The 27,209-nt window shown below is 46.1% G+C and overlaps 1 protein-coding gene across 4 annotated transcripts in view; it reads left to right on the top strand.

The window, feature by feature from the left end:
• Positions 1–27,209, top strand: part of VPS13D (vacuolar protein sorting 13 homolog D) — a 246,835-nt gene that overhangs the window by 169,057 nt on the left and 50,569 nt on the right. For all 4 annotated transcript variants that reach the window (XM_082615828.1, XM_082615825.1, XM_082615826.1 and 1 more), the window contains 2 exons: positions 23,335–23,467; positions 26,418–26,613. In XM_082615828.1, coding sequence (XP_082471954.1) covers positions 23,335–23,467; positions 26,418–26,613 — 329 coding nt within the window. The remainder of the gene's footprint in view (positions 1–23,334; positions 23,468–26,417; positions 26,614–27,209) is intronic.

Genomic DNA, 27,209 nt, shown 5'->3' on the forward strand with positions numbered 1-27,209 from the left:
GGCCGCTGGGCCGGCGCGTCCGGAGCCTGTGCTCCGCAACGGGAGAGGCCACAACAGTGAGAGGCCCGCGTACCTCAAAAAGAAAAAAAAAAAAAAAAAAAAAAAATCAATTGGCAAGACGAGTTGAGGTGCCTCAATGAATGTTATATATAGAGAGAGAAAAATTCTTAGGACTAAATACAATGAAGAATTTGCCACTTGTTTCTCTTTAAAAGTTAAGACACAACCGTGAACAATGTCTAACCTCAGTTTTATTTTTTTTACAAATTGAGTTCTATGAGAAACCTCTTTTGAGTAATATTTCATGTGGTAACTAAACTCTCTTAACTGCTCCCTTTCCGTTGAAGCCCATCTTATATTCCTCCCAAGATAAATCTTGAGCCTAAACCTCTTCTCACTCTTTCCAGATGAACATGGCAAAGGCAGCTCTTCCCAGGTTTGGACCCTCAACACAACCTCTGATACCCTCGTAGAAATTCTTAGGACACAGATCTGGGAAAGAATTCGAAGACCAGCTTTTCACCCTCTAAAATTACAGATGGAGAAACTGAGACCCAGTGAGGTTCTCACAGCTAATTAGCTGCAGGGCCAGCTCTGAAACTCAGGCCTTCTGGCTACAGATCTGGCATTGTCTTTGAAATGGGGTCAGCAGCTGTGGGTACCTGCTTCTTGTCCTTTTAGAAATGAAGGAGAGAAAAGTAGTGGGGCCAGAGCCCTGATGTGGTGTTCATTTTCTCAGCATCCCTTATGTGGATTTTATTTGTTTATACATCTGTCTCCACACTGGACCGAGCTCCTTGAGGACAGGGGACTAAGTCATAGTCACCTTGGTATCTTTAACCCCAAGCACTGTGCATGGTATGAAGAAAGCCCCCGAGGGCTTGTTGGGCCGAGGGATCTGTTTTTGTGTTTTTGGTTTTTTTTTTTGCCGTACTCGGGCCTCTCACTGTTGTGGCCTCTCCCGTTGCCGAGCACAGGCTCCAGACGCGCAGGCTCAGCAGCCGTGGCTCACGGGCCCAGCCGCTCCGCGGCATGTGGGATCTTCCCGGACCGGGGCACGAACCCGTGTCCCCTGCATCGGCAGGTGGACTCTCAACCACTGCGCCACCAGGGAAGCCCAAGGGAACTGTTTTGTGTAAAGATTGGCTCACCCGAACAGGAGGGAAGTATAGCTCCTTTGAAGCACCTCACATCACTAGTCCTTCACCCGTGTCTCATCCAGTGAGTAAACCCCTGCAAAACTGCACCTCATCTAAAAACAAAACAAGACCACCCCCCAAAAAAAAGAACCCAAATAGGGGATCCCTCTGTAATTAGATTTAGAAGGCAACTGATGAAGTGAGATAGAGATAAAACTTTGATAGGCACATAGTCTTTGGTTAATGCCAAAATTAACGTAACTTTGTTGGTTAAAATGAACTTTAAAAGTTTCTCCTTAGGGCCTCCCTGGTGGCGCAGTGGTTGAGAGTCCGCCTGCCGATGCAGGGGATACGGGTTCGTGCCCCGGTCTGGGAAGATCCCATATGCCGCGGAGCGGCTGGGCCCGTGAGCCATGGCCGCTGGGCCTGCGCATCCGGAGCCTGTGCTCCGCAACGGGAGAGGCCACAACAGTGAGAGGCCCGCATACCGCAAAAAGAAAAAAAAAAAAAAAGTTTCTCCTTATGTTTATCTGCATGTTATTAATTATGATTGTTGTCATTGGGTTCCCTCTAAAGTTCTGTGTGAGTTAAGAGAGAAAGAAAGGGGGGAAGAAAAGGGACCCTCCAGGACTGGGTCTAACCTAGGGAAGGAACAGCCACTTGGCATCCCCCTGGGTGAGCCCTGCAGATGCCTGGCTCCGTGGCCCGCTTGGCCAGGCAGCCCAGAAGAACATGATTATTAGAACACTTTGGTTTGAGCTTGTGCCTCTTCTGAATCCTCCTCCAGAAAGGTACTAACTCTGCAGCCTCTGGCTGCTGTGGGCAGAATGACTTGCACGCCGGCCCGGGTGGGTGACTGAGTTTGCCGGGCCGGCCCCCCTTCCCTCTCCCGCGTGTCTGAGTGGGGTGTGGGCCAGGGGACAGGCCGGCCTGGGTGAGGGCTGGCACCGTCCTCGCCAGAGTAGGTGCCTGGAACCTTCGCTTTGTGCCTTTTCGCTTTAATCTGGAACACTTTAACAAGACAGCTGACCAAATGGTTGTGCCTGAGTCCTGACCCTTTGCCGGGCCGGATGAAATCACCATCTTTCTGTCTCCAAATCATCACTCGGGTCCAAGCCCTCAGTCACCCAGTGGAGCCCCTCCACTTGCTTGTCGGAGCAAGATTGCAAAGAGTTAACACTTGTGCTTTTTCGGAAAGTTATCTGTGAAGAGTATTAGTTGTTTAATAAAGCGTGCCTGCCCTCCCAATGAACCCGCCAGTGACTCTGCAGCTGGGGTCATTCCAAGTTCACGCGGTGGACTTTTGACTGCCTTCTGTGTCTGTGAAAACAGTCGGCAGCTCCTGCGGGGATCATTCATTCAGGCCTGTAACACAAAACTATTGCCAATGGGCACCTGCTGGGGTGGCTTCCCAGGAGGGCTGGGAGGGAAGATACCAGACTCTTCAGGCATCTGCGGAGATAAGAGCAGCAGGGGCTCCACCGGGAGCCTGCTAATCTGGCTGCGCTTAGACCCCACTGCCCCGGCCCGCAGGCTGGTGTCAGGATGTATTAGGGATCCCCAGTTGGGATGGGATGTGAGCTAATTAAAGGCCTTTTACAAAGAGGAGGGGGAGGGAGAGCGTGTGAGGAGGAGGAGGAAGAGGAGGAGGAGGAAGGAGGTTTGGAGCACATTCCCCAAATTTCTAGCACATTCTTTATTCCTCTCTTTTGTCCCTCAGAACAGAAGAAAACAAACTGAAGAGTCTGAACATTTGGTTATTTCTGATCTTAAATCGTCATTCATTCTGCCTGGTACTATATTGGTTTTAGCTGCTGTTTTTATGGAATTGCATATATTGATACCATTAGAGATATTTTGCCACATTCTCCCTGGAGACATCCTGCTCTTGAAATACTATACGTGGACTGCTTGAATTCTGCTCCTTTCCCCCCATTGATTCATCTGGGCTATAAGTACCTGTTGTGGCGTGTCCTAGGTTTTTCCCCTTTTCCTTGGAAAATCCATTTGCCAGCTGTAGGGGGTACTGCAGGGAGGATACCATACATCAATCCACAGTAAGTGCTCTTATTAAATTTTGGTTGGTGAGATGGTGTGGTGCTATGGTTTCAAATGTCAGAGCAAACGCCATCTTGAAAATGTTGTCAAGTACGAGCATAACAATTCATTTTACAGTCATGTGCGCTTCTGGAAAAGTCACCTAAAATGTTTGATTACCTGTTCTTTTGTTTATTTAGCCTGTATAATATCCCTCCTCCGCCAACAAGCGGTAAACTAACTTATTACTTTCTTAATTTTATTGAAGTATAGTTGATTAGTTAGTTGCGTTAGTTTCAGGTATACAGCAAAGTGAATCAGTTATGTGTGTGTGTGTGTATATATTCTTTTTCATATTCTTTTCCATTATAACCTAATTTATTTACAGACCAAGGGTACTTTTAAGTCCGTGGTATTTTCTTAATCTGCCTGGTAATGATACATTTCTTGAAAGCAGTTTTGTTCACACACAAACCCAAGCCTTTATTCTATCACTTCTGATACATTTCACATAAGCTTGACTGTGTGCAAAGAAACATTTAGATTAAGTTCGTACTACATGGTAACAATCTGAGGAAATTCCAATCAAAAGCCAGCAACCTGTTTCCTTCATTCTGGACTGTTGGTGTATCTGGCTTTGTCTGTGTTCTGATAAACGGTAACCACAATGTTAATTTTGTATTTCCTTGCATTTTGTCTCACATAATCTGTTCTCAGAGCTGACCAGGAGGCTTGTTCACTGCCACGCGATTCGTGAAATAGTGGGGTAATGAGCTTGATTGTGTGGAATATGTTAGTGTATTATGTGTAAGTGTTTAATTGATCTTGATTCCTGGGTATTGCTGTATAGGAAACATGGGATAGATGCTATATGATTGCATAGTTGAGGGAAGTTTTCAGTTTAAGCTAGTAGCTGAATAGGTATCTTTAGAAATGCCTGCTAGCTCATATTTACTGACTGCTTCACCGAGTACCAGGTACTGTTCTGAGCCTTCACATGAATGGACTTGTTTAACCTTCACAGTGACCCTTTGAAGTGCTGGTCCTTGTTGATACAAGAGGACACTGAGGCTCAGAGAAATTACGTAACTTGCCCAAGGCTCTGAAGAGAGCTGGCCTGGGACCCAGGTTCTCTGACTCAGAGCCTGTACTCCTGGCCCCATCTGGTGCAAAAAGTTGCACCTGTCTAGTGGGCTTCATTCATGGACACGTCTTCAATGTCAGATTTGCAGGGACTAACCATGTAAGGCTGCATTCTCAAGGGGGAGCCGAGAATCTGAGTCACCGTTTAAAACCCCTCCCTGTAGTTCCCTCTGTCGCATGATTAGCCCTTTTTTAGGTGCTGCACCGTCCAAGCCGAAGTGTGTGGCTGAGAATGAGGAACTGCTCTAACCCTGTCTGAGGCACTTAGTGAAGGCGTTTTAACTTCGTTCTAGCTCCACACTCTGGGCTGACTAAATATAGACTTATGTGCAAAAAGCATAACCTCATATTGACAAATATGTTACTTATTGTGCCTACACAGTAAGTTCACAACTGTCTATGAACAACTAAAAACACCAGGATGTGTGCGAGGCACAGAGGAAACAAACATGAACAAAACAAAGATCTTCCCCCCTCCCCCCGCACCCTGGGTCACAGTCCAGCACGGGAGAAGGTCCCATAAGTAATTGTGTGTGTTAACGCGCTCAGGTGCCAGGACAGAAGTCTGTGCAGGGCCGGCGGGGCACTAATGGAGCGCAGGCCTTTGTACCCAGGGAAGGAAGGCCTGCGCCCGACCTTGAAGTCACGGAGACGTTGGCCATGTGGGCACAGGAGGGCACAGGGGGCAGCCCAGGCAGGAGGGACTCAGGGACATGGAGCAGCTGCAGCAGCGCCGAGGTGGCCGGCCACTGGGACCAGAGAGCATGCCGTGCCGTCAGCTGCCTATTCAGGGAAAGACTGGCCTGCCGTTTTACTTCCTTCTGTTTCCCTCCTCTCCCCTTACTGATTAGAAGTGAATTTCAAGGGGAAGAGACCTAACTGGATTTTTCACTTTTTAAGCCTAGTATCATTGTCATAATATGACCATAAATTGCATACACATAGTGTTAACTATTACTTTTTTGCAAGTATTTTTATGTATGTGAGCAGAGTAGTTGCCCCTTTGACAGAGGCCAGAACAAAACCGACAGCCCCCACCCCTCCAGAAGCAAATAGACCTAAGTTTCTTTTTGTATAATTAGAGCTAAAATCAAATCACGGCCCGTTCACAGCAGGCAGATTGCAAATCCAGCCAAACCGTTCTTTCTGGCCAGAGTGACTCTGTCTAGTGCTAAGTCATGGACTGCCTCCGGCATTTCCAGTTACCCTACCTCCATCTAGACGTGGCAGAAAATCACCCTCCCCGAAGCCCAGACAGACAAACCTCAGGGTCCTTGTTAAAGGAAAAGGGGGTATTTAGACCTCATTGAAAACAACTGGGCTAGAAAGGGAGGGGGAGGGGGAGGGGGAGGGGGAGGGAGAGGGGGGAGGGAGGTGGTAGGCTCACTTTTTAACTGTGTTTTGGGAAATTAACTCTCTGACCCCATTTGATCAGTCCATTAAACTGTTTCACCATTTTCTTTAGACAAAGCCAAATAGACATGACCTAAATTTGTGATGGAAGAGCGCCTTATATACAGGAGTGTGTTCCCCCAAACCTGCCCTGCCCCTGTCCACTCCAGTCACTAGATCTTTCTCTGAAAATCCCTCCTTTCCTGTTCCCACTCAAGGCAAATGACAGCGTCCACATGTTGATTTGGAATTTTAGTTTTTCATGTAGGATTCAAAGGGGACATTTATCTTGAGGTAGGAATGGCTACTGTTTCTCCACCAGTGTTCAGACTAAGGCTACATAAGTCCCTCATTGACTTCTTAGATCTCTGGACCTCAGTGTTTTCCGTACACCCAAAATTGCGGTGCTGGATGGCGTCTGCCCGGCTCTCGGGGTGGGAGACAGGTCGGGTCTTTGACTCTCAAGATTGAAGTTAGGTTGGGCTGCTTGGCAAGTATGATAAAGAAAAGGTTCGTTGAGTAAAATCTGATACAATGTCCATCAGGAATGGGCTCTCCTCTCCCTCTCCCGGCTCACCTTGGTGCCTGTTCTGTGATGGTTTCAATGTCCATCAGGAACGGGCTCTCCTCTCCCTTTCCCGGCTCACCTTGGTGCCTGTTCTGTTGTGGTTTCACTGCTCTCATCACTCAGAGCTTGAGCATTTGTGAGTTGCCACTTGTGTCCTGGACTCGGTGGACTGAGTCACTTTCCTAGGAGTTGGAGAAAATTACACATAAAACAGAATGCTGCTTCTTTACAGTTTTCCTGTGTTCTCACCACGTCGTGGTTTATTGCTCTTTTCCATGGAAACTTTCTGTTTGGTGGGGAAACATGGTGCTGCGTCCAGCATTCATCGACAGCATGAAGGTCGGCATCTCACCCCCTCATCTCTGACAGATGGATAATTAGAGGATGAGACACGTCCCATCTTTTGGTGGAAGTTAACCAGTGTTGGGGTGTTAGTACCGTAGAGCCAACTGCTGAGTATATTCTCATTTGACTCTTCTCTCTACAAGCGTTTCCTAGCTTTAGGATGGCCGACTAACTCCATTGTGGATGCCTGGGCTCTGAATCAGCACCGCAAGTTTTACATGTAAACAGTTAACATTTGGTCATTTCCCGTGAGCCCGGCAACAGTGCTAGGCACTTGATACCATTTTAACCTTTCTTCTCCATTCTCCTTTCTTCCAGTTGCTCACATACCTTGGGGTCATCCTTGACTCAGCACATCCGTCAGCTGCGCCGCCTGTGGACCTTCCCCTCCCACCCGCTGCTTCACGCCATCCATCCCGGCGCTCAGCCCTGCCCTGTCTATCGTAGCAGGTTCTGTGTCCACCCTTCCTGCCCCCCTTCTCACTGCGGCTCTCAGTACGGCAGACAGAACTCAGATCGGGTCCTTCCTCCATTCAGCCCCCTCCAGTGGCTTCCCCTTTCACTCCGCAGAGAAGATTAAAGTCTGTGCAGTGATTTATAACGGACACGTGGTCTGCCTCCCCCTGTACTTTTCTTACCTTGCCTTTTACCCACTTGTCATTCCCCACCCCACTTGGCTCCTCCGAACTGACCTGCTTGCTGTTGCTCAGCTGTCCCTCAGAACTTCTGCCTCAGGGTCTCTGTACCAGCAATTCTCTCTGCCTAGAATGTTCTATAACCCCATGGTTTTCACCTGCATCTTCTTTATCCAAATGTCACTTTGTCAGTGAGACGTCCTGGTGCCCCTCCCCCATCTAAAATTGCAGCCCCCTCTATCACCACCTCTTGTCCTCCATCCCTGCTTAATTTTTCACTTAACATTTATTACTGCGTTCATTTTGTATATTTATATTGTTTATTGTCTATGCCACTAGAATATAAACCCCAAGAGGGCCACAAGCTTTGTCTGTTTTCTTCACTGCTGCATCCCCAGCGCTTAGAACAGTGCCTGGCACATAGTTGATGCAAAGTAAGTTTTTTGTTGGTAGGAGGGAAGAAATGAAAGGAGGAAGGAACGGACGGACCCTGGGAGTTAGGCATCATCTCAGTTTACAGAAGGGACACTGAGAAGTCGCCAAAGATCACACAGCCAATAAGTGAAGCCAAAATGTACCCAAATGTGTGACTCCAGAACTTCTCTGGTTTCCTTTACATGTTTCAGCCTCACTTGTGACTGCTGTAAACAGCAGTCACACATCTGAATTGTGCGCACAGATACAGCAATGTGAACGCATTACAGTGCCTTAAAGAAAATACTTGGCCAGAATCTCCCAGTCTCCTCGATACCCTCTGGCACTCAACAGATAGAACAGATGAAAACTTCTCAGCAAAGTTTTAAACCAGATACCCCTCAACATAAGGAAAGTGATTAGCACACGGAGCTGAAGAGATGAAAAAGAACACGTTTTTGAAAATACGGACTTTGAAGTCAAACCAGTGAGCAGTCTTTTTGGTCATTTATTCCCAAAGCTCCTGTGGGTTCATTCCAGGTTCACTAGGGAGACCAGCACCTGTCCATTCCCTAGTTGCACTGTCTTGTACGCATCCATACCCTGTGCCTGGCCCTGTCCCTCGCCCCCGGGGAAACAGAGGTGGACCAGACAGTTAGGACTTGAGCGGCGTGCTTTCAGCAAGCGTCTCTCCCCTTTGAGCTTAAAGGGCTCGTTTCAGTGGATTCCTAGAGTGAGGTTTTTGTTTTGTTTTGTTTTGGGGGGGGCAGAAACAATCTCCCAATTTTATTTTCTCATCTTGTTCCATGAAGTTCTGAGGTTCATTTTAAGTCCATTTGGCATTCTTCTTTTGGTAACATAGGAAGGGGGGGCACTTATCTGAAGATTTAAGAAACATCCAAGGCAATGATGTTCTGTTTTCCTGCATCTCTGACCCTTATAGACTTTACAGCAGTTGTTAAGGGTTAGGATTAGAGGTTCAAGATGCCCTGAGAGGCCCCATTCCTATCCATCAGCAAAGCCACAGGCACCCTCTGAAAAGATACGGTAGGGGTTCCATACATTTCAGGGAGTTCTTTCTGCCTTGTTTCCCACCTTTTGCCTTGGGCTGTAGATGGTTTTCTTTTCTTCCTTGGATGCTGCCTCTTGGATACACCCTTAAGCTCGTGTTGCACCTGCAGCCCAGGAACATGCTTGGGCTCCCGCTTGTCTGGGAGAGGTGCCAAGAAATCAGGCATTAACTGCTAGTAAACATGCCCCCCTTTGTTTCCAGTTATGCCCAGACTTATGGGTATTGAGGGGACACCATTATATGTTTTGATCCCTGATTTATGTTATTTGCTATAGGAACATGCCTTCAGAACCTTCATTTAATAGAAAAAGAGACAGTGATGCCGTATCTTTTCAGAGATATGGGCACAGAGGGAAGAAAATGGATGAATAATAACTTGAGTGGAAGGGAAAGTTAAAGGAAGGCATTTTTAAGATTGAGCAGATTCAATTGTATCTGTCAATCTGAGAAAAGAAGCCAGAAAGACTGAAGATACAAGAGAAAAAAGGATTGATTGAGCGATATCCAAGACAGGGTCTTAGAAGAGCACAGAGGAAGGGTCGAGGTTTAGGAAATAGCTCACTTATTCAATTTAAGGTGGGGGGGGGTAAGGAAAGAGGGTTTTTTTTTTCCCCTTAGTGAAGTAGAATCTATCATTTCTGTGAAGTGGGACTGGGGTTAGGTGCTAGTGAGTTGAAAAAGAATGCAAAGCAAATCTTTATTTTGCTTTAACAGTGTTCCAGGCACTGTCTGGTGGTATGGTATGAAGATGACCAAACCTCCCTGGCTCCCTGTCATTGGAGCATGCACTCCAAGCCTTTCAGCATGCTGCAGCCCACGTAGCCTTGTGAGAAAAACAGACACAGCATGTTTACATGACAGTCGGATACCCATACTAATAAAGCTACACTCAGAAGGAGTACAGCAGTGGTAACCCTGGAGGCTTGTATGCAGGGAGAGGCCATTCAAAGGCTGCGGAGGCATCCATGACGGCCGACCTGAAGTTGAAAAGTCGTAGACTTGGAGCCATTCCTGCTGGGCAGGGGAACGATAAGAGTAGTAACTGATGGGGGTACGTCCCTGTAGTTAACTTTCTACCCACCTTTCTGCTAGATATTTCCACCTTGGGTAACAAAGGCCTTTCTTCCTAAATCCAGACCAATGCCTTTCATCTATTATTTTCTGCTCATGTGAATAGCAGCTATTTGCAATATATTATTGATTACCTAGGAAATAATTGAAATGTAAGATTTGGGTATCTTTTGAGTTTAATTTTAATTTCATAAGCTGTGTCCGTAAACATTTTCTTTTAGAGTCAGACGTCTAAACCAGCACTCTCCAATTGAAATATAATGTGAGCCACACTTGTAATTTAAGCTGTTCTAGAAGTCCCATTAAAAAAGTAAAAAGAGGGCTTCCCTGGAGGTGCAGTGGTTGAGAGTCCGCCTGCCAATGCAGGGGACACGGGTTCGTGCCCCGGTCCGGGAAGATCCCACATGCTGTGGAGCGGCTGGGCCCGTGAGCCATGGCCGCTGAGCCTGCGCGTCTGGAGCCTGTGCTCCGCAACGGGAGAGGCCACAACAGTGAGAGGCCCGCATACCGCAAAAAAAACCAAAACAAAACAGTAAAAAGAAACAGATGCAATTATTTTTAATATTTTTATTTAGCCCGTTATATCCAAAATATTATCATTTCAACTTGTAATCAATATGTAAAAATAATTGAGATGTTTTACATTCTTTTTTTCATCTTAAGTCTTTGAATTCCAGTATGTATTTCATACATATACCATATCATAACTCGTACTGATCACATTTTAAGTGCTCAGTGGCCTCCTGTGTCATGTGGTTGCCTTATTGGACAGTTCAGCTCTAAACTAAGAAGTGAAACTAAAGTCATATGATGTTAACTTGTAGCACGTGTTTGAAGAGTTTCAAGTCCGTGTGGTGGACTCGATTATGTTAATATGCAAGCCCTCATTCCTCTCCACCTCTTTTTAGTCAGCTTCTTGTCCTTTTACTGAGGGGTTCATTTCTAAGATTTTCCTTGCTTTTAGTGGAGGAAGGAAGGTGCTGAATGGAGAAAGGACCTTTATGCAGTCTGCTTTTGTCTCCATCATTGCAGTGAGAAGTTTTCTACAAGAGTCTAATAAATAGCCGTGCAAATTACTTTTATTTTTTTCCTTAGGTGGTTTCTTTCTGTTTTTTCACTTTTCCTGCCTGAGTGGCAAAATTGAGAAAACATTCTGGTTTTAATGTCTTTGAATATGGTGATATTTCAAATATAGGTATAATTTTAAAGAAGTTAATTTTTATTTTAAAAAGTGAATTCTGCCTTTGGTGGCATGTTTAGAAAACAAGTTCCGTAAAATTTTTTTTAAATTATGGAAGAGTCATCCATAAGAGTATCATATAGTATATGTATACTTTAAAGAACTATCAAATGAATACCAGGACCTACCGTTCAGCTTAAACTAGAATATTATATTAATAGAATAGAACATATTAGTACTTTTGAAGCCTCCCTGATCACGTTTCCTTCCTTCACTTCACACCCTGAGGTAATTTCCTCTGTCCCAAATTTTGTGTTAATCACGTCTTTTCTGTATGTAGTTTTATCATATTTGTATGTGTCACCAAACAACTTTGCCTGTTTTGAACTTACATACGAAATCAAACTAAATATATCCTCTTGTGACCTTTCTTTTTTAACTCGACGTTACGTTTTGGAGATCCATCCATGCTGATACGTGTGTCTATAGTGCATTCATTTTCATGGCTCTATAGTATTCCATTGTATGGATGTGTCACAATGTATTGACTTTACTGTTAAGACATTTGGACTGTTCCAGTGTTTTGCTGTCATGAACAAGGTTGCTTTTCACATTCTTGTTCATGTTTCCTGGAGCACATGTGCAGAGTCTCTCCATTACATACTGAGGAGCAGACTTACTGAGTCATAGAATATTTATTTGTCCCATCTTTGTGTCTTTTTTATTTTTCTTCTCAGACAATACAAGGTCCTTATAACACTTTACCTCCATTAATGCTTCCCGCCCCCCCCCCCACCCCGAAAACATCTTTATTTCACCTATCTCTTTGAAAGACATTTTTACTGAATTTAGAATTCAGGATTGGCAGGTTTCCTCCAGCCCTTGAATAATACCGTTCTGTGATGCTCCATTACTTCTGTTGGAACAGCTGCCAGTATTATTGCTGCTCTTCTGAAGGTGATATGTCTTTTATCCTGTGACTCTCTGTCTTCAGTTTTTAATGATGACGTGCCTAGATATGGTTCTCCTGTTGAGGATTTGTCCGATGTCTTTAATTTGTAGAGATTCGGGGAAATTTTTGGCTGGTGTCACTTCAGATAGCACTTCTGCTGCTTTCTCACTCTTTCCTCCTGTGACTCCCATTGAATGGACGCTGGGCTTTTAAAAGCATGTCCCGTGAGTCTCTTCCGCTCTTGTTTTCTCCGTGCTTTGATCCGGATATTTTCTGCTGACTTCCTCTCTAGCTCACTCATCCTGTTTGGTGCTCAGTCTACTCTCCTGGTTTCATCCATCTATTAACATCGTAATTTGAGTTCTCTGCTAAAATTCTCCATCCTTCTATAAATCTTTTTGAACATTACTATCATTCTATTTTAAACTCTGTGTCTAATAACTCTAATGCCCGGATCCCTAGTAAGTGATCTTGTCTGGGTTTTTTTCTTAGTTTTCAGTCCTTCTGTTTGACTTCCATGTCTGGTAGTTTTTATGGAATGCTGGGTGCTGTGTAAGAAATGTTTTAGAGGCTCTGCCTGATACGATTTTTCTCTGGAGAGGATTTATATTTCTTCATCCTTCTGCTTTCAAGTGCCCAGTGCTTTGATTTCCCCTCATGTGCATTCCCCAGCAGAACTTAATGTTCTGAGCTTTTCATTTGCAGTGAGGGGTATATAACAGCAAGAATTTTACAGAGGGACTTCTATTTCAGTACAGATCAGAGCCTGATGCTTAAAGAGAAGAATCGTGGGGAAGGATGGTCAATGGACGGGAATGTATGTGGGGGGTAGAGACTATATCAGCCTTAACTCCTGAAATTATAAGAGATCCTTAAGGAAACTTCATCCTAAAGAATCAGTTCTGTTTCGGCAAGAAAAGGGGTGAATCTTTTTTACAAACAAGGGTTAATTAGCTTTCTTCTAGGTTGAAAGTACAGTGAACCAGAGCCCCTATTTTTCTATCTTTCTAGTAATTGGAGGTTTTCTTTTAAAAGCAACACAAGACATCAGAATAGGTCCATTAAGTCACTTTGAAAGGGCAGCTTTTGAGTTAAGTGGATTGTGTTTTCTTCCTCATTCCAGGACTTGTTTTTTAGACCTGAAATCTGTTAACCTGGGAATGCCTAATTCAGCAGGATTTTAAAACACCAGATCTGCAGGAAGTAGATGGGTGTAAATTCTGAATGTTCTCTCTCAGGTCATCTTTTTTTTTTTTTTTTTTCCGGTACGCGGGCCTCTCACTGTTGTGGCCTCTCCCGCCGCGGAGCACAGGCTCTGGACGCGCAGGCTCAGCGGCCATGGCTCACGGGCCCAGCCGCTCAGCGGCATGTGGGATCCTCCCGGACCGGGGCACGATCCTGTGTCCCCTGCATCGGCAGGCGGACTCTCAACCACTGCGCCACCAGGGAAGCCCTCTCCCAGGTCATCTTTTGTGGGGTTGAAGGATATTAAAGTTAGGAACGCCTACTAAAAGGCCACTAAGGAATCCAGGGGACAATCCCAGGCAAATACCAGAGGATTCTGAGGAGCCGAGCTGCAGTTTTTAAATTTTAGTCCTTCTGAAGGGTGGGAGCCTTTGAGTCTGTTTTTAAAAGAACCTTCCTGTGGCCTTTCTTTGAGCCTGGGATCAAGCCAGGTCTCAGGAGAAATGAGCTAGGGCTCGAGTGCCTTGGCGCTGAGCTGCCTCCATTCACACCCCCACCCCCCAGGAGAGGCTCACCTTCCCTTGCTCTCCCAGGTGCTGAAGCCCAGTTCCCCGCCTGCTGTCTTCTCCCTCTCGCATCCGTCACACTTGCGGCTGAACAACCTCCCTGACACGTGAAGAGGTGGCCCTTGTATCTCTAGCTGCATCCCATCCACCCCCATGCAGTGCAGTTAGTAGGAAGAATCAGCACCTTGGTGTCCATTCCTCTCAGACTGGCGGAGGTGGGCTTGGGGAGGAACAGCGCAGCAGCAGAGGTGGAGGAGGGGAGGGAAGCCCGAGCTGGAGGAGCCCTTCTTACCCCGCCAGGAGCACAGTTGGGCTTTGCTGATTCTCTCCCCGCAGCCCTCTTAGCTTTCCCTCCCCCATCGCCCATCCCCTTGTATGTGTGTCTCCACATTTCAGTTACTGACACACGTGGCAGCCCGTGCCAGAGCGACAGCCTCTCTGCAGCTAGATTTGCTTGACCACGTCAGCTCTGACGGAGTAAACCTCTTCGCTTCGGTGCTCCACCGGCTTCAGCAGATCCTTCTGTGAGAAGCGGGGAGGAAGAGCAGGCCTCTTCACAGGCAGGGACTCTCGCAGTCACTGGTCCCAGTCCCCACCCAGCGTGGCTTCCGTCTTTCTCCCCAGCTGCAAATGGTGCACGAGCACGGTGACCTGACGTGGTGTAATGTGGTCCACGCGGTGGGCATCCACAGAACCTCCTCTTTATCTGGGGCCTGTTGCAGATGTGAGGGTGAGAGCTTTGTGGAGAGCGGGGGATGGATTTTAGGCCGCATGGCCTAGGGCACAGTGTGGGTGATGGAAAGGGGTGGGGTGTCTGAGTTGGGGTACTCATCAGGAGAGGGGGCTGGAGCCTGACCCTCTTTCTTACCCAGGGATTTGCATGTCACGTTTTGGAAACTTTTACACTTCTGTCAGCTTCCTTCCTTTGTCGCCACCACTGCTTGGGAAAGGAAAGATGTCTACCTGGTGTCTCTATAAGATTTTCACTGGCATTCAGGAAGAAATTTTCCTTGGAGACAATAACAAAAATCACAGTTGGGTTCTCTCCATAGATTATCCAGTATCAAATATATGTGGATACTTAGCGGCTTAGCAGGCTATTGTTGGAGATGATCGTGGTCTTTCCAGTTTCTTTTTTTTTTTCCTTCTAGTTTTATTGAGATATAATTGACATACAGCACTGTAAACATTTAAGGTGTACAGGTTAATGATTTGACTTAAATGTGACATACATCATGAAATAGTTACCAAGTAAATTTAGTGAACATCCATCATCTCATAGAGATACAGAAGAAAAGAAAGGAAAAATGTTTTTTCCTTGTGATGAGAACTCTTAGGATTTACTCTCAACTTCCATATATAACACACAACCGTGCTAAATATATTAATCATGTTGTACATTACATCGCTAGTACTTAACGTGTTTTATAACTGCAAGCTTGTACCTTTTTACCACCTTTGTCCACTTCCTCCTCTCCCCACCTCTGCCTCTGCTAACCACAAGTCCTATCTCTTTTCCTGTAAGTTTGTTTGTTTGTTGAAGTGCAACTGACTTACAGTTCCTGGTACACAACATAAGGATTTGATATTCCTGTGTATTTCAAAATGCTCACATTCAAGTCTAGTTATCATCTGTCAGCACACAAAGATATTACATTATCATTGACTATATTCCCCAAGCTGTACATTTTATTCCCGTGACTCATTTATTTTGTAACTGGAAGCCTGTACCTCTTAATTTCCCTATCCTATTTCACTCATCCCCCACCCATGGCCTTTCCAGTTTCCTCTGTACAACTGCATAATAATAGAGTCCACTTCATAGGGTTGTTGTGAGGATTAAACTAATAAATGATTTCATAGATGCCACATCCTTAGGACAATGCCTGATACGCAGTAAACATTGTTGGCCTGTGTTTACAATTCTAAAAGTTACGCTATGGTCGGTCTTCAGCAATTGGAAGCTCTCCTTTACCCATTCTGCTCATACTCACTTAAAACTTCACTTATTTGGAGAAACCGGTTGGGTACAGATTTCTTTCTAAAAAAAAATCTCATCATGATATTTCAAACCCTTGAAACACACCTGACTTTTTCAGTAAGAAGCTCAGCTTATACTGGTGCCTAGCATCTGTGATTGTCCTCTATGATGTCACCCTTCTTCTTTCTTCCCAAGCCTTTGGTATTAAAGAGAATATATCTATTCATTTGAAATACAAAGTACATTACAAGGATGAAGTCCTTGTGACTGGGAGTGAGATAAGCTCGAGCTTCTTTTCTATTGTGAAATGTTCTGTTTCTGAATTTCTGCATTTTGAGAGTCTAGTCTATTTGTAATTGACTTCTTTATGCTTTCCTTTGTTCCAGAATGGTATAAGGTGACTCCTATATTACAGGATGAGACATGCAGGGTACAGTTGGGGAGGAACGGGGAGTGGAGCACGCATTAGAAGAAAGAATAAGATTTGCAGTAATAACCCTTGGCCTTTACACATTGCTTTGTGTTTTTTCCCCAAGTACTTTTAAAACTAAGGTCTCTTTGGATTAACCCAGCAACTCCGTGGATAACATCCTCCCTGTTTTACAGATGAAGACACTGATCCCTAAGGAGAGTGTGTGTTTTGCTCATGTTCATCCCGCTGACACTAGTGACAGAGTTGGGAGCAGTGACAGAGTTCGGATCCTTGCTACCCAAAGCCTGTGTGCTTTCCTAGTGTTGAAATAATTTATCTGCCAAATCAGGCATTATGGTGTGACCACCTCGGAGAGATTTTTCCCACATCTCAGTCTGTCTCTCGGTTCAGTACTGAGGTGCGGGCCGTTTATGCATATTGAAGACCTTGTTGGCATGGCAGATGGAGGCCTCAAGGGGTGACAGTCCCCCTTGACTAGCAGTAATTGTAGGGAAACCCACCTCTGGCTTCCCTCCGTGTGCTTCAAGGGGTTTTCAGCGGTAACTAAGTGGGTGCCTGGCTCCTCAGCACGATCCCCTACCCCTGCTTGGGGGAAGCCTACGACGAGGCCTGGCTGATACAGAGCTAAAGCTGGGACACCGTCCCATCCACAGCTGGGTTTAGAGATGCATCTTGCCCACATGATCCTTTATAATTGATGTAGAAAAAAAGGGAAAATTGGACTTGACAGACATACTCGTCTGTTGTTGAAAATCAGTCTTCCTGATGCTACCCGTGGATATTCTGCTTATTTCTGTGCTTTAGCCTTCTAGCAAACTCTACCAGTCCTTTTTAAAGGAAAAGCAAAATCCTATTATGAGAGTGCTTCAATCCACTCTGAGCTTCTAGATTAATCTGAAACAACATCTGAGTTCACAGCTGGGTCAGGAAGATCAAGAGAGACTTGCCAATTCAGCAGGCGTGTGTCTTGGGCTGGTTAAGAACCAGGCCAGTCTTGAGGTCTGATTTTGTTGCTTTTATGTTCAGACCTTGTGTGCTGAGATAATTCTGGGTGGTTTGGGATAACTTTGTTTCTTAACTGAAAAGGAGTGTCTGTTTGCCTGATAAGTGTTTACCCATGAAATAGCAACATGGTGTATGTGTTAGGGTAGGAGGGCTTTTAGATCTCCAGAGCTCTCTGCCCCCCTCCCCCCCCCAAAAAAACCCCAAGGTCATTGGTTTAGGCATGTTAGCTGGAATAGAATGCCAATCCTAGCTTTAAAATGTCTTTATTATTCTTATTCAGGGTCTCTTTTCTGGATTCCTTCCCCTTTCTCTTTTTGCCTTAAGGGCTATACATAATCATAACCAAGTAGAACTGAAAAAAGACAAACCTGCCCCACTTCTAGTGGATAGAGATCTGGGGTCCGGAAATGCCTCTTTCTTGCCAAACCTCAACTTGTTCCATGCCTTTTTTTTTTTTTTTTTTTTTAATGCCGGTCCCCAGTCCCAGCCTGCCCCCTCCACCATTTGGCCGAGTGAGGACTAGATGTTTGGTTTGCCTTGTGTTGGTGACAGATACCCACTACTTGTTGCATCACATTCTCCTTTAACTCTGCTCTGTTCACAAGTATCACAAAAGGGTTTTTCAATGTTAAGGCAAAACTCATACTCCAAGAATCATTTTTAAATGTGGCTGTTTTAGCAATATGAGTGAAGTGGTGAAGACCTTAGTTTTGAAGCGACTTAGGTCTTACATGACTTAAAGGAGGTTTTCCTACTAGTATTCTGGCAGAGTCAAAAACAACTCTGCAGGGCTTCCCTGGTGGCGCAGTGGTTGGGAGTCCGCCTGCCGATGCAGGGGACGCGGGTTCGTGCCCTGGTCCGGGAGGATCCCACATGACGCGGAGCGGCTGGGCCCGTGAGCCACGGCCGCTGAGCCTGCGCGTGCGGAGCCTGTGCTCCGCAACGGGAGAGGCCACAGCAGTGAGAGGCCTGCGTACTGCAAAAACAAAACAAAACAAAACAACTCTGCAGTTTAAGCCTCCAGACTGCTTGTAAGAAACTTGTAAAAATTGATGACCTCCTGTGTGCCAGGCATTTTGCATTATCTCCTTAACCCTTCAAAGCAGCCCTTTAGACTGTTTTTTTCAGAACCAAACTGAGGTTCCAGGAAGTTAAGCAGCTTTCACCAGCTTGCACAGCGTGCACAGTAAGGACTTGACTCCTTTGCCCCTGCCTTTTGACTGTGTCATGGCAGCACCCCCAGAGTTCACGCCACCCATCCTTCTGGCACCACATAGCTGGGGTTCTGGGTTTCCACGTTCTAGCATAGCTTGTTGCAGGCCGTGGCGGCTCTGAGACCTGCAGCCGTACAGCCTTACACTGGAAGAAGGACTCTCCCTCACACACGAACTCCTAATACTTCTCTACCTTTTCCTGTTCTGCGTGGGTCACATCGGTCCTGATGACAAGGAAGATGCTGTCATCGGCAATAACTCAGTGGAGCAAGGATACTAAAGAGGAAATTTCCATTAGGTAAAGAACTGTGAAAGAAGAGCCCCAGAGCGGGGGGGGGGGGGGGAGAAATTCAAGCCCGGGCTTCTGTTACACTGGCCAAATATCTTTGGCATCCCATGCTTGCTGAATCTCCTAAAAGGGTCAGGAAAACTGATAGGACGAAACAGAGGGACACAGTGTAAATTTTTTTCTCTTGCATCATTCCAGCATCTACTTGGATTTCAGTTTTATAAAATCAGCTGTTCCGAGCCCGGCCCCAAACCCAGGCTAATTTGTAGTGGCTCCATTTCTGTAGACAGTGGGGTTATTTTTGGAAGGTGGGGTACTGACACGTAGTGTGTGTCAGCTACGCAGTAGAATGGGCATCTTGAAGTACTTCTGGGATTTTTACCCCCTTGCCGAAAATATGGCTTTATAGAAATTAATGACTTCTGGCTGTGGCCAGAAGTCACAAGTGTGGCATGTGCTAGAGCGCCCTTCAGTGAAACAAGGGGGGAAATCACTGTTGTTTCTGCAAGGGTAATACAGGTTTTCTGAAGGACATCCTGTTCCTTCAGAACCTTTCATTTTAGCTAGGACAGTATTCACTTGCAGCCTTAAGTTTTTTGTGGACTTGAAATGGCTACCAAGTGAGCTCTATTGACCTAAGTCCCTGTAACTGCTCCTTCTGGTGTTGAGGTGTAGCCTACACTGAGTGGAGTTACGAGTTATCTACAGATCACCCTCCAGTTGCTAGCTCATGCCGCCTGCTCTGCTGCTTCCCTCCCCGACAGCTTCCGCTGTGCCGGGGACACACCTGCCAGATGCTTTATGTGCTCACTGTCTCATTTAATCCTCACAACAACCCTGCAGAATCCGATTGTACCCATTTTGCATATGAAGAAATTGAAGTTTGGATAACTCAGTACTGTTCTTCTTGAGTGCTTCGTGTATTAGGCTCTGTTCTAAGTGCTTCGCACGTTGTATCTAATCCTTACGGCATCCTTGTAGATGGCTATTCTTATTCCCATTTGAAGATGGGGAAGCAGAGGCTCACAGAGGCGAAGTTACTTGTCCATGATCTCACCGCTATTAAATGTCACAGTCAGAATTCGAACTCACGTGTGAATGTCTTTCCCTTATGCCACTTCCCTATCTTCTTGGAGGAGAGAGGCAGAAAGCACTTGTGATTTATGCTTCTCCTTCACAAGCCTGGGGCGCAGTAGGGTTCCGTACATGTTTGACTGGGTGCAGAGCTGGACTGGACTTGCCTGTATCCTGATGATTTTCAGCTTTCCCTCCAGTGCCTCTGGGATTGGTTTTCCTTTGTTTGAGTATCTGCCCCCAGGCTTCATTTCCCCTTTGGAGCATCTGCTATGAAAAAGTCTCAGCCGGAGTTCGATTTTCAATGCATATGGCTTTTCTTTTTAAAATGCAGAGGCAGAACTGGGGCGGGTGGTGGAGGATGTCCTGCCCCAGCGACTCCCACGGGACGCTGTAGCTCTCATGGGAATCTCTGCTCTGTTTGGATGATCATTTTCAAAGTCAAGGACATGTGTGAAACAACACTTCCAGCCTCAGGGAAGACCAGTTCCAGAGGGCACCCATAAAGAGTGCTTACTGGAATCACCTCCCTCTGCAGCCCATGTGTTCTCACCGTTTGAGGGAGAAATAAGATTCGGGGTGTGATTTACTTTCCCACTGAGGTGGGGAATGAGAGATGGGATTAAGGATGACTAAGTGCTCCCACAGTGAGAGAAGGCCACAAGCTTTGTGGTGCCCTGGAGTCAATACTCAGAAGCCCAGTGGACTGGCCTGAAGCCCAGCCTCTGACCCTTCATCTGGCTGGCTTCGGTTTAGTTCCTATAAAATGTCTCTCCCTGTAAAATCTTATTAACCTCTCATCAGGACGGGTTTGGTCGGATCATGGATTTTCTACATCATTGCAAGTTTTCTGAGTTCTCAACGTCACGTTTCTAGGGGTGAAGACTTTTGTAGTCATTTCCTGTTAATACAATATCTTTGTACCCTTTACTTCCACTCACAAGTGACAAAGGACAAGCCCAGTTGGCTTACACAGTAATGTTTTAATAGATAGGTGGTAATTCAAATGGAATCCCTAGAGTAAGCGGAGTAGGTGTGGGTACCTTTCCACGGCAGTGGTGAGGCCCCTGAGAAGCACATGGAAGAATCCAGCATTTAGAGGGACAAGTGATCTCTTAGGTCATCTTATCCCATCCTCCTGAGGTCAATATGGTGTTTTCGTACAGAAAACACCCAAGACCGGTTGGTGCTGGGGTGCCAGGGCTGCTGCAACAGAATCAACTGGCAGTTAAGCTTCGTCATAGGCTCCCTCATAGACCTTGGATATTAAACTTGTTTTATTGATGGACGGGGGTCAGTTATAGGAAAGAGGTTGGTACTGGGCAGTTTGCCTGGATTATTCCCCCATATTCTCTTAGGGAGAAAAAGTATTATGAGGTTTTTAACTTCTTCCTAGTCGGCTGCCAGGTAAACAGGACGTTAATTTAATATCCCTTCCAGGGAGATCTCTCTTCTCCAGGAAGGTAAGAGTTGAACCGCCCTCTCACCTTTTCTGCGATATCAGGGAGAGGCATTTTTGTCCACACCCTAAATGAGGACCACTGGCAGCCTCCATAATTCCAGAACATAGCAGGAACTCTTTCCAAAACGAGGGTCACATTTTTTTCTCTTCACTTGATTCCCAAGTACGTGTGCACTTTGTGTTCCAGGTTCTTGTTGTAGCTGTTTCGTGTATGGAATTGTTGTCTTCCTAACGAGACTGTCATTTTTGAGAATAGGTCCAAGGCTGCTATTCATTTGTATCCTCAGCAGTACCTAAATCTGTGCTGGGCCCAGAGTAAGGGCTTAATAAAGACATTCTAACTTGGATCATAGATCACAAACTGTCAGAGCTGGAAAGGATTTTGGAAACCACCAAGTCCAACACTCTAATTTTATAAATGGTACCACTCCAAAAATTCACTTTGGAGGCTGGTGTTTATCTGCTGGGAAGAGAGGGTTTTTTGTTTTGTTTTGTTTTGTTTCTTTTATGTTAAAGCCTAGTGCAAATGACCATAAATCTAAACCTTTGAAAGGCTTTCTTCAAATGGTGCCGGATGTTCCTCCTTGGACTAGTAGCTGACTAATAATAACAGTAAGAATGCTAACTAGATTCCTACCCTGAGCCGCTGTCACTGATTCTTTCAGCCACATGACAGTGTCAGGACTATCTCCGTTCTCCAGATGCCGAGAGGGAGGTGCTGCGGTCAGGCACCTGGCTCAGGGTCACGTGGCCACCAGAATGGTTGAGACTAGAGTCTGGTTTGGCCAGACCCCTGAGCTCGTGGCCCGCAGGGGCTCTCAAGTGGGATCCCCCACTTAATACAGAATCCCATGGTGTCTCCATCCTAAAGGAAACTATAAAATCACTTTTCATTAACTTCAGCTCTCTAATTAAACAGGGAGTGACAGGGAAGGTTAGGCAAAAAAGCAAGTAATGATAAGGATTGCATCTCCAGAAAGGTCCGTGATCACTGCCCGAGATTATAAAGGCTTTTGGTCAGAGGGAAAGGAATGAGAGCTCCCAAGTCTTGCCCCAGGAACCGTTGCTTTACATGGAACTGCTGTTTCTTCCCCTAGTCTCTCTTCTGTGCCCAGAACTCGCCTCCCCTCGTCGCTCGTGTCAGAAGCCTCAGGACTGATGGCTTTCAGGGCAGATCTGTGTGCCCCTCCTTGCCAGAGCAGAATGAAATAGCCTGTGATGGCCAGGCTGCCAGTGTCGTGGGTCCTCACGGCAGGCTGTTTGCCTCGAGTCTTTCCTCTGAGCTTTGTATCTAAATAACATTCCTGTGAGTTTTCTAAAAGGTTAGTGCTGGGTCATTGGCACTTAAACCACTTGTTTTGGTAGATGCTTCTCGAGAAGGTTAATTACATATTTGATATCCTTCCCTTTTTATGTCTGAATGATGAGGATAAGTACCCTGTGGTTTATTAACTGTCACTTTAAACCTTTTCAAATTGTCTTGTGACAAAACAGAGTTTTATGTCCTTTTTATCCAGCTTTGATGGATGAGACAGCTTCTCTGGTTAAAGTATGCCAGGATAAATAAAATCTCTCTGATTGGTGGGGGAGGATTTTGCATTTGAAGTCATGGGTTCAAGTCTGCCACTTTGTATGAAAGGTAACCTAACCTGTTAACCTTTCCGTAGACTTTGTTTTTCTTTTGACAAATGGAGCTGGGCACCTAGGCACTTGGTGACTGTTGAGTAAGTGAAAGAAAAGGCATCTCAAAATGTGGATGCCAAATCCTGAAGCAGCCGTTGGCCACATTTCTATTTTGAATCCCACTAATTCTGAAGGCAAAGGGCCTCTGTCCTTAACCGTTATAGAATCCCAAAGCTCACCTCTCCTCCCGAGGCCATTTTGTTATACCTTTAATTTTTCAGTAAGTTTGCAACAGGACTGTGAAAGGTAAATGTCATTATGGACTTTTAGTAGTTGTTTGCAAGCCTTGTGTCCACCTGTGTAAATGTCCCACAATTCGTTTGTGTCCAGTGCTAGAAAACCACTCTTCTGGGACACACAGTGTATGTAATTCAGCAATTAATCTCTCTCTCATTTAGTATTTACTGACTCCCGGCTAAGAGCAAGGGAAGGTATTTATTTAAAATAATTAAAACAGTAAGGAGTCTTTTCCTTCTGTTCTGTGTTCATTCCAGTTTGCGGGGACACTGTCCGATGGCTTAGGGAAGACGATGGACAATCGCCATCAGTCGGAGCGGGAGTACATCAGATACCACGCGGCCACGAGCGGCGAACACCTTGTAGCTGGCATCCACGGCCTGGCTCACGGTGAGTCACGGGATATCCGGCCGCAGAAGAGCGGCTCTTCTGCCCCAGTTCCTCGGAGGTGCCTCTTGCCCATCCAATCGCAAGAGGAACCCCTAGCTTGGTACCTGGGTGTGCCGGAAAGCCCTCCAGGCTCTCTTGTCCTGTCCTCCCTGGGTTGAAATGTTACAGCCCGTGAGAACTCTTCATTCATTTTCAAAATGTTGTGCCACACTGCAGTTCCTTCCTGTTCTCTGGCTTCTGTCCCCGAAGTGTCCTAAGGTGTAAAGATCGGAACTCCTTTTTAGAATATAGGACTGCTGCTTCCAGACTTGCCTTCTGCTTACGGATTATTCCTTCCAGAGAAGGCAAAATGTGAAACTGGCTGCCAGGTTTGTGGCCCAGACGTTTCTGAGTCTTGTATAAATGCACCTTCACAGGGATTATAAATCCTTGTGCCCAAGAGATGTCGGAGATGGCACGAGCCTGTTAAGTCTCTGAATTTGTTTGAATTCTGGTTTTTAATGTTTCAGTCTGACTCATTTACCTTTTGTTGCATCAACAACTTCTCAGCATGCCGTTGAAGGCCCCTAGGAAAGTAAAGCCAGCCAGCTGTTCCCTCCACTGTCCCCCAGCCACACTATATTTCAGCCACCCAGAGCCATGTCCTGCTCCCCAGACGTGCCTCCAGGTCCTTGATCACTCATGTTTCTTCTGCCCTCCTCTTCTCTGCCTCACTTCCTTGCCTCTCATAATCCTACTCCACCTGCAAGTCCCAACTCAGATGACGTTTGCCCAGCTCCACCGTCCGCAGTTAGAATCGATGATGATTCGAGCACACAGGGCAGTCTGGGTTGTGTATGTAGCTAGCTCTGTGTGTCTTGCTTTCCTGATGGGCTGCGAGGGCCGGGAGAGCATAAAGACCGCCTCTCGTCGTGTTTGTACTTGGGCAGAGCCTCACGTGATGCCTGGCGTATAGCTCATGCTTAGTAGTGGTTGTCAACTGAACTGTTGGTACCAGATTCTTAGGAGTAGTCTGAAGCTATCAGAAGTTATATCAAGGTTAATCAAGTCTTGATTGTCTGCATTTGGAGGAAAAAAGAAGGAATAGACATAATAGAACATCATGTTTTTCTTAGTTTTTGTTTATCAAGTTTCCTAATGGTGAGGACTGGATCAAAATGCCTCTGCTTTTCCTCAGCCTGCCCAGCTGGAAAGCGAGCAGCCCCCAAGGAGACATCAAGCTAGAAGTAAAATTTGGCTGAAATTGATCTGCTTATGGACTTTAAAAGTTGATTGTTGGGCAATCATTTGGGTTTAAAGATTTAATCATTCTTTCTAGTAACTGTAATTCAGAGGACTGTTGTTTTTTTTAATGAGTATAAAGGGCTCTGCTATGCGTACTTGTCTTTATCTGTCCAGCATCCTTGTGATACAGAGAGAAAGCATGGCTGTGCTCACTTTTTAGATGGACATACCAGTGTGCCAAGAAAATGAGTGATTGGCTCAAGGTTGTAAAATCCCTTCCAACCAAGGATCCTTCAGATAATATGTACAACACCTCCAGGAGCCAGTTAGGCCATTCTAAGACCAAGAACCAGTGGCCTCATCCAAGGAGGACCCATTAAGCTCTAAGATATATGAAAGCAGTATCCTAGAGAGAGATCCTTCCTTCAGGATGAAAAAAAACCCTTAAAAGATAACAAGAACCAGAAGCAATTGAATCTCCTTGGTTTAAAAACTGGGAGTCATGCTCCGTTCTCCCTGTAGGCCCTGCTTGACCCAGGTTTAGCAGTGTTCTGTCTCTGTCATGAGCTTTGTTCAAAAGTTTGGGAAAGGCAGGGCTTCCCTGGTGGCGCAGTGGTTAAGAATCCGCCTACCGATGCAGGGGACACCGGTTCGTGCCCCGGTCCGGGAAGATCCCACATGCCGCGGAGCGGCTGGGCCCATGAGCTATGGCCGCTGGGCCTGAGCGTCCGGAGCCTGTGCTCCGCAACGGAAGAGGCCACAACAGTGAGAGGCCCGCGTACCGCAAAAAAAAAAAAGTTTGGGAAAGGCATATTGCCTCGCTGGAGCAAATGGACCCAGGATGCAAAAGAAATGTTGTGAATTGTTAGTACATTCTCACCCAGGGAATTTCCTTTACCAATCTGTCTCACTAGAGCTGAAGCGTCTAGAGAGTCCTCATACCCCCACTGTCAAAGGGTAAACACCCTGTGAGTGTCCCTGGCACAAATCCTGGAAGTGCTACTTCCCTGCAATGCCTGTGTCCTCTCCAGCCTTTGCCAACTTCTGGCCACTTCTGAGGCTCTTTAAGGTCACTGTTGTCAACTTTCAAAGTGTTGGGAATGTCTTTTTGACTTAGGTTGGTCTTTTGAACGGGCTGCCTTGAGGGTCCCTGCTGACTTTGGCAGCTTTGGGGGTGCCCTTCATCAAGGCTTCACCCTTTACTCTGATCCCCTGCACCTGTTTCAGCAAAGTGTGCAGTAGCTTTACCCCATTTCAGACATTTGGTGGTGTTTGCCAGTCACACAGTATTCTTTGAAAACTGAGGATTTATATTTAGTCATCTCTCCACCTTATGTTTTATGGGATCCCAACTTTCCCCAAGGGCCCTGTTTGCTAGTCTGTCGATTTAATCCTGCGTCTGCACCCTCTCCTGATTGCCCATATGCTATTCAAGCTCTGGAATTAAAAAGTAGTCACTGTTAACCTCTTAGCTTTTCTTTGATTCTTTTAAACGTGAAACGCGCTTTACTTCTGACCAATACGTAATGTATATTCTCTGACTCTAAACTTGACAGGCAAGTCTGCCGCCTCCCCATCTTGAGTTGGCCTGCCTGTGGCCTATCAAGAGATTGACATTATGCCCCTAAGTTTACCTTGCCAGGTGCATGGAATTGAGGGGTTTGTCTTTAAATGCTTTTGCTTTTGTCCTTGGCCAGCTTACAATAGCCCTTGTCTTTTCTGCTAGGTATCATTGGTGGACTGACCAGTGTTATCACCTCAACAGTGGAAGGCGTGAAAACAGAAGGGGGTGTCAGCGGTTTCATATCTGGCCTTGGGAAGGGGCTTGTTGGCACTGTAACCAAGCCAGTGGCAGGCGCCCTGGACTTTGCATCAGAAACAGCCCAGGCGGTGAGAGACACAGCCACACTTAGTGGCCCCAGGTCAGTGGTGGTCGGAGGCGTGGCTCGTGCAGTTTCCAGCCTGAGTCTGCTGCCTTTCCTGAGCCATACTGATGTGTTGAATCCTATACTTTTTCTGCCTTAATGATGTGATTTTTAAAAATTTGAATACATGTAACTAAAATTTCTGACCTGCCTAATATAGAGGCATGAAAATGAGGCACAAAAATCTGGCATGAGTTTTTCCAGATCTATATTTATATCTGTATCTGTATCTACATGTACTGGATATGTGTGTGTGTGTGTGATGTTTTTTTTCATTAGAGGAGTCAGAAATACGATTGGATCCTTACACACGTCCCCTGTTCACCAAACGAACTAGACCTCTACATGCCCATTAAGAATACTCTCAGGGGCTTCCCTGGTAGCACAGTGGTTGGGAGTCCGCCTGCTGATGCAGGGGACGCGGGTTTGTGCCCTGGTCCGGGAGGATCTCACGTGCCGTGGAGCGGCTGGGCCCGTGAGCCATGGCCGCTGGGCCTGCGCGTCCGGAGCCTGTGCTCCACAACGGGAGAGGCCACAACAGTGAGAGGCCCGCGTACCGCAAAAAAAAAAAAAAGAGAGAGAGAATACTCTCA

Source organism: Mesoplodon mirus (genome assembly GCF_964341445.2).
Source record: "Mesoplodon mirus genome assembly, chromosome: 3".
In the NCBI taxonomy this organism is placed as follows: domain Eukaryota; kingdom Metazoa; phylum Chordata; class Mammalia; order Artiodactyla; family Ziphiidae; genus Mesoplodon; species Mesoplodon mirus.